Consider the following 7867-nt stretch of genomic DNA (forward strand, 5'->3'; position numbering starts at 1 on the left):
ACTCATACTCATACTCGCACTGGTACTGGTACTCATTCGCATGGTGCCAAATGATTTTCACATGTTTTTTTCTTTGGCACATTTCTTTTGGGCATGTTGAGTGTGTGTTTTTCACTCGCACTTTGGGTGCGAGAGCTGCTTTGGCATTTAATTAAAAAAGCCAGCAAAAATTATGAACTTTTCTTTCTCGCCCGCCTGCAAATTTGTTTGTTTTCGCCACGAAAGTCATATATCAAAAAATTGCCTGCCAGATGCGAGTTTTCTGTTTAGTTGGTTATTGGGGAGGGGTTAGGGAAATGGCAATAGGAAATGCGAAATGTAAAATCTTTTGCCAATGATCTGGCAAACTTTTCACTCAACTCTCAGCTAGTTGGCAATAACTTTTGGGGCCCCCAAATACCACAAGTCAATGCATCGATGAGTGGTTGGGGCGATGTGTAGATGGGTAGATGAGTAATGAGGCAATCTCTCTGGAGTGGAGTGGGCTAAAGTAGACTTTAGTGGAGTGAAGTGGAGTGGTGTGGAGTGGTGTGGAAAGGCATACACATCTGTAGTGTTGTGAGCTGGCGCGCTGAAAATCAAATGAGCTGTAAAGAAAATTTCGCGTTAAAATGCGTTTTATTGTTTCCAATTAGGCTGATTGAGTGCGTCGCTTTATACATACATACACATGTACATGTACATGTATGTATTTGGCTTGATACTGAATAAAATTAAAATTAAAAAAAAACCACAGACTACAGACTATATTGATGGTAAACTGGAGACTGCAATCCGACATGCTTCGGTTAATCCCACACAGCGTCAGCACGACCCAACCCAGAAACAATTTATGTGCTACTTTAGCTAATCGTCGAGAGCGTCGCATATTTCGATGGCGTTGTTGTTTTTTTTTGGTTTGATTTAAGCTTTTTTTTTTGGCGTTTTTCACTGTTTTGGTTTTCCAATTGTCTACCAATGGAATTTATGTGGGTCTTCGACACAACAGCATTTAATGTGAGGGGTTGAGGTTTGGAGGCGGTGACTACCACTACATACATACGTGTATACTAGCTGCAATATCCAAAGCACCATCCATCTGCTCAGCTCATCATCAGCTGGCCGTCAGACCGCCCTCCGCTATTTATGAGGCAGCAGCTCAACTAGGCTTATTGCTGGCCACAAAGACAACTCATTTACAATGTGTGTCTCAATGGCAATAACTGATATGTGCCCCAAGTGTGCTGGACAGTCTAGCTGTCTTATTATCATTATTGCCCCCATTCAGCTTATACTTGCGCCTGCTACAGTTCCATATCAATCATTCCTATCGACTCTAAAATGCTCTAACTTAAGCCTAATGGAAAAAGTTTGTCGTTTGCCAATTTCTTCAAATTGACAAATTTTACAAATTTATTTTTATTTCATTCTTATAATATTTACAATCTTACTTCATTATTAGAATATTTTTATTACTATTATTATTAGTATTAATAATAATTTCTTAATGATTTTTTCAATTTTAATAATAATATAATATAAATTCTTTAAAATAATGAGATTTGGAAAGAAAAAACCGAAAGCTTTCTAAATGCCTTAGGAAATTTGTTAAGTCTTTCATTTGTTTAATCTTTCATTCTGACATTTTGAACTTAACATGCATAGTGAATGACTTCATTTCTCCAGCTTTCGGTGCAACTTTCACCATTTTTTTAAATGACATAACTAAGTGATCTCTTCATGCGATTTATATCGTTGTGTATCCCATACTCGTTTCCCAGCCGCCTCACATAGCTGATATAACGGCTCGGGCCAAAGACTCGGCGAGTGTCAAGTTGAAATAAAATTCATTTTAATTTGTGCAACGATAACGACAATGATGTGAAGATGCAGAGAGTGAGTGAGATGGGAGCGGAGGGGATGGGATAGTTGGATTGGAGGCAGCAGTTGACATTTGATTGTCGACGACCAAAAGAGAGAGAGAGAGAGAGAGGGAGAGAGAGAGAGAGAGAGACAGCTGGCCACAGGCAGCAAGGACAAAGTCGTCGATAAGTATCCCGGATGCGTTGGGCATTGGTGGCATCATTACTTGCTGCTTGCTGCTTGCTGCTTGCCGCGCTGTTGCCCATTGTTGTTCGCTATTGTTGTTATTTGCCAAATAAGCGAACGGCCGCCCACGTTGTGCATTCGTCCCCTCGCTTATGACCGACGCGTATCCATTGTTGTCAGCCACATCATCATCATCGTCGTCGTCGTGGTCGATGATGCAGACATAAGATATGAAAATTATGAGGCAACAACCATCACAATAGTCGCAGCAGCCCAGCCCAGTGCCGGAGCCGGAGCCGGAGCCGGAGCCGGCGCTGAAGCCACAACCACATCTACGGCGCATTCAAGGGACACTTTTGTGCTCCAATCCTCATCCCAATTCCCACTGTTCTGCGTCCTCTCCTTGCCTTCTGCTGCCCGGTTGGTTACCAGCTCACAAAGCAGGCGCTCATGCGTGTGCAAGTCGAAGTCGATCTGCGTGGGCATCCGCCTCACACATACGTATGTAGATGGTGGCTATGTCCGTCTTACTGCCTGTCTGTCTGACTGTCTGTCTGTCGCACTGTATCCCAGTCTGTCTGTCTCTATATGAGCTGCGTTGTATAAATCACGCTTAATGCCTCGCCACCACCGGGGGCAAGTGGAACCGTTCAGAGAACGTTCGCTATGCACATAAATTGCAGTCAAGTACTGCCAATTAGTTGCTAAAAATTATTTTATGATATTGGCCAACTAATTAAACCAGTATTACGCTGACTGACGCTAAGGTTGCCGACCGTCAGCAGTTAGCTAGACCAGGACACGCTGCATGGGCCTGGGTCAGCTGGTCAGAAAATCAATAAAAATCGCAGCAGGCGAAAGGCAGGTGGCAACAATGTCCTCCCCACTCTACTCACCGCTCCTAGCCAATTCCAATTCTTGGACGCACCATCCGCATTGTAGTTAGTCTGCAGTTTCATCAATCAACCCCACCAGCCAACAATCAATCATAACCGGACAGGGACAGAAACACTGGCTTCAGCAGCAGCCCCTCAAACCTGTACCAAAGAAAAGTAAAGCACGTAAAAATATTTATGATTATTAATTATTTATGAAATGTGCGAGAAGCGAGAAACGAGAAGCGAGAAGCCGGCACCATTAAATGATTAGGATTCTATGCTGTCCCAAACAGCAACAACGAGCTGACAAACTGAAGGGAGCAAGCTCCTTGCGAAGGTTTCCTTGACGCAGCCGAAGCGTAAAGAGCCTTAAGCGATAAGATCTTAAAGTTGAATCAATGAAAATTCATCAGCAGCTTAGCTACTGTTTAGCAGAACGAACTGAAGTGGTAAAATTATTTTAGTAAATTATACAAAATATAATCAAATATAATAAGATTTCCAGTGAATATAATTTTGAGGCCTGTGCAATAATTTGAGTAACTTTTACAAAACAAATAAGCAAAATCAAAGAAGAAAAAAAAAACATATTAATGAATACAAAAACAATGAAATAGAAAGATGATAGTGATAATGCCGGAAACTGTATTTAATTTAAGTTGTAGTACTTCCTCAGCACGGGACGGATAAATTAAAACTTAATTTTAAATTCAATACAGTGAATCTAAATCAAGAAGTAAAGCTAACAATTATATTATTTTGGTTTTAAGTCAAATTTTCCTTTAATAAGATGTTGAACTAAGTGATCTACTTTAATTGAATTATTTATAGTTGATGTACATATTAATGAATGACTTTCTTTACCCTTGTTTCAGTGTGCCAGTGCAATGGGCATGCCCGACGCTGCCGCTTCAATCTGGAGCTGTACAAGCTGTCGGGTCGTGTCTCCGGCGGCGTTTGCTACAACTGTCAGCACGATACGACCGGACGGTACTGTCACTATTGCCGTGAGGGCTACTATCGGGATGCCACCAAGCCGCCCAATCATCGCAAAGTCTGCAAACGTAAGTGAATGTGAAGCTGTTTATCCTGGCAAAGCTTACCGCAGGCTGTTGGCTCCGGTCATCAATCAGCGGACAACAGCTAACTGTCAACTGGACACATGTCTCTAATGATGGACTCTCACTCCCCCCCTCTCTCTCTCTCTCTCTCTCTGTCTCTCTCTCTCTCTCTCCATTTGTTATTTGATATGTATGCAGGCTGCGACTGTCATCCTGTAGGTTCCACTGGCAAGACCTGCAATCATCTGAGTGGTCAGTGCCCCTGCAAGGAGGGCGTCACCGGCCTGACCTGCAATCGTTGTGCACGCGGCTATCAACAGACGCGCTCCCATGTGGCGCCCTGCATAAGTAAGTGTTCGCTCGTCTTCTCTTCTCCAAACTGTTTCACATTCATTTGCTTACATTTGCAATTAACAGAAGTGCCCACAAATGCGAACATGATCCAAGCGGAAAGCGCCGGCGGCGGTGGAGGAGGAACTGGTGACTATAAGGATGGCGCTGGCTCGCAGGCCGAAGAAATGAAAAAGTGTAAGTGCCACAAGTAGCAGCAAGTAGCGAACTACAAGCTGCGATTAGCGAGTTTGAAGCTGCGACTCGCGTGTGATAAATTATGGCAACATTGTTGTTTAGAAAGTGACAAGAGACGAACTAATTTGAACCGTTTTTAAACATTTTCAAAATGCAAAATATTCATGTTTATTTTCCTGCCAACCACGCAGGAAAAGTAATTATAGAAAAATATAAGATTTATTTGGAAGCGAAATAAAATAAATGACACACAATAATCATCTATTCGAGGTTTATGATACCCTGAACCCTTTAATAATGCGAAAAATTGAATATTAAAATGCTGCAAGTGTATGCATAAAACAGAGCAGACTTAGAACTAGAGACTTTGGATTTGTTTTACAGTCTCTCGACTAGAACAGTCCAATCTGCTTTTTACTCAGGTTGTAATCATTTTGAACTAATTTTAGTTTAGGTTTAGTAAAAATCGAGAAGTAAATAGATGCAATTTCATAAATAGGCATTAAATAGTGCTTCAGATAATATTTAACCAATATTGATGAGCGGTATGTATGAATTATATTCCATTTTAGATTGCGGCAAGTGCAAGGCCAGTCCCAAGAAACTCAATCTGAACAAGTTTTGCATGGAGGACTACGGTGCGTATGCTTACTAAGTCAACTCAAAGTTGATATGCGATAGAGTTGAACTTATTTTCGATTCTCCAACAGCTTTGCTGGCAAAGGTAATCGGTCACGATCGCGCCTCTCAGGACATTAGCACTGAGAAGTTCTCGATTGAGCGACAGAACGAGATCTACAAATACGAGATAAACATACAGACAATTTTCAAGCGGAATCCAATGTCGGGAACGACCAGCTCGCTGCTGGGGCGTGGCAACATGATGCTGCTTGTGCCACGCAAGAGCATCGAGTGCCAGTGCCCCAAAATCAAGCTGAACAAGTGAGTACCGCTCAATCCACACACTCTGCCACTGATTCCATTCAATGTCTGATGCCTTGATTCTCATTCACCTCTTTCGACTTGTTCTCGCATATCTGTTTACTTTGCAGATCGTATCTAATACTCGGACGTGACTCGGAGGCAGCGCCGGGCTATCTGGCTATTGGACCCAGCTCCGTCGTATTGGAGTGGAAGGATGAGTGGTCGCTACGCATGAAGCGTTTCCAGCGTCGTGCTCGCAAATGCAGTTGAATCGAACCGGAAACGGAATATGTCAGAGCGGATTTCAATTTCATACACTTGGCTAGGTATCGGTTTTTGTATAAATTGTACAGTTTACTCAAGTTTCTGACCTTTTTCGGCATCATGCTATAATTAATCACACTAACACACACACACACACACACACACACACCTACACACATATATATATATATATATATACATACATATATATATATAATTTCAACTATACATATTATACTCATACAAAAGCGAAGTCTCCCCAAATCAAAAAAACACCCGAAATTCTCTAGTTAAGCTACTCAGCGGCATTCTAGTCTACAACACACAAACACTACACAACACGGGATAAGAACAATAACCACAGCTGGCCAAAAGCTAATTGCAATTCAAACTGTGTTTTTTTTTTGAGTGTGTGTGTGTAAATAACTGTTGTGCAGGCCAAACGAAAGAAACGAAAAAAAAGATATAAGTTTGAAATAGGTGCGAAAACAGTTGCATGTTGAATGTTTAATGGTTTAATGACAATGTTGCGTGTGCCAAACAACAGAAAAGCGCGACACGAGACGCAGACTCAGGCATAGTCAACATGTCATAAACAAGCAAAAGAACTTCACTTTGGGCGGGCCCTGGCATAGGGGTATTCATAATAATAATTTTGAACATTTCTAGTTGGCACATAATTTGGGTGTCTTCATTTTTCCAGTTTACAGTTGCATTTTCCTTTTTCTTCCACATATTTCTGCCAAATTTTCCATCTTAGCCCTGTGCCCAGTTGTCTTAAAGCCATTTGCTGGTCACACGTTACTTTCTTCAATTCATTTTTTGTTTCGTTTGATATGGCTTTGCGTATCGCATTCAGCACAGTTCTAGCGTTTTTCGCAAATCGTATTTTTAATATATTTGCCGTATGTTTTTCCGCATATGTGCATCAATTTTGGTCGCCTACAGTTTCTCGGTCGAAGTCTGCCACTCGATTTACCAGTTTAACATTCATTTTATGATTATTGTTGCTCTTCGGTCGAGCTGCATTTTTTAAATGTATGTAAACAGTTGGGCAGTTAATTATGCAGATGTTTATATTCATTTGTTAGTTGATTTTCACGCGCTTTTGCATAACAATTTGTTTAAGGGATAAAAAGAAATCATAAAAATATAAATAAAGGCAAACAAACGAACAGCAGCAGCAACATCGATACGCCGGCAGCAGAAGAAATTAATTTAAAACACATTTATTTGAATTTAATTTTCAATTTGAATTATGCATGCAAATCAGTTGAATCAAAAAAAAAACAACAAAAAAAAAACGGCCCAACCAAAATTGAGTGGTTTGCTGTGCAGGCGGCAGGGGCGTGGCGAAGGGCGTCGAGCTCAAAAAATTTAAAGACTTGTTATTGCTCTACCATTCGAAAATCTTCAAATCGCTCAGCAGATACAGTGAAAACTCGTGCGGTGCACGTCATCCAGTGCAAACTGTGGTCAACGAGCTCGTTTTTTTTTTTTTGTTTGTTTTAACTTGACAGCCAAACCAACATCGCGCAATAACAAGAAACACGTTACACAAATTAAACAACAACAACAAACAAAAAAGCGCTTCGTAGGCTGCACAGTGATCTGTTACCCCTGCCGCTGCCCCTGCCCCCGCTTCGCCCCCTCACCCACTCTTCCATTTGTACCTCTGCCCTTTGTATGCATCTACAGAGCTACATTTGCTGTATATACATATATGTGGCATGTTTGTTTGTACATATTTGTTGGCTTATGCACATTTATTTGACTGGGGGCCGTGGATTAAACATGCTGGAGCTCCAAATGTAACATGATATATGACAGCAAGTGTCGAACTTGATAAATGCTTTAATGAATTTATTTTCATGTTCTGCACAACAGTCTCATTCAGTGTTGTGCCCGCTAACCCCCCCACCCCACCTTCCCCCCTGCCACGGGTGGGTTCAGTACCAGTTCCACTCGCTGCCATCAGTCAGCTGCGTGTCTGTGGGCTTTTGTCATTGCCCCATACTCAGTCGGCGACCGTGACCATGATATATTATTATACATACCTCCAGCAGCAGCAGCAACTGTTCAACTGTTCAACTGTTCAACTGTTCAACTGGACAGCTGATCGACTGAACAGTTAACAAGCTGCGTGTGGAGCTTTAAGCTGAGATTTGTATGTTACGACTGGGC

The 7867-nt window shown here is 41.6% G+C and overlaps 1 protein-coding gene across 1 annotated transcript in view; it reads left to right on the plus strand.

Moving 5' to 3' along the window:
* Positions 1 to 5857, plus strand: part of LOC6565425 (netrin-B) — a 60593-nt gene extending 54736 nt beyond the window's left edge. The window contains exons 2-7 of the mRNA XM_032738088.1: positions 3782 to 3970; positions 4166 to 4315; positions 4385 to 4495; positions 5068 to 5133; positions 5206 to 5437; positions 5548 to 5857. Coding sequence (XP_032593979.1) covers positions 3782 to 3970; positions 4166 to 4315; positions 4385 to 4495; positions 5068 to 5133; positions 5206 to 5437; positions 5548 to 5689 — 890 coding nt within the window. The 3' untranslated portion in view covers positions 5690 to 5857. The remainder of the gene's footprint in view (positions 1 to 3781; positions 3971 to 4165; positions 4316 to 4384; positions 4496 to 5067; positions 5134 to 5205; positions 5438 to 5547) is intronic.
* Positions 5858 to 7867: the final 2010 nt, after the last annotated feature.

This window comes from Drosophila grimshawi, unplaced genomic scaffold, assembly GCF_018153295.1.
Source record: "Drosophila grimshawi isolate 15287-2541.00 unplaced genomic scaffold, ASM1815329v1 contig_848, whole genome shotgun sequence".
In the NCBI taxonomy this organism is placed as follows: Eukaryota; Metazoa; Arthropoda; class Insecta; order Diptera; family Drosophilidae; genus Drosophila; species Drosophila grimshawi.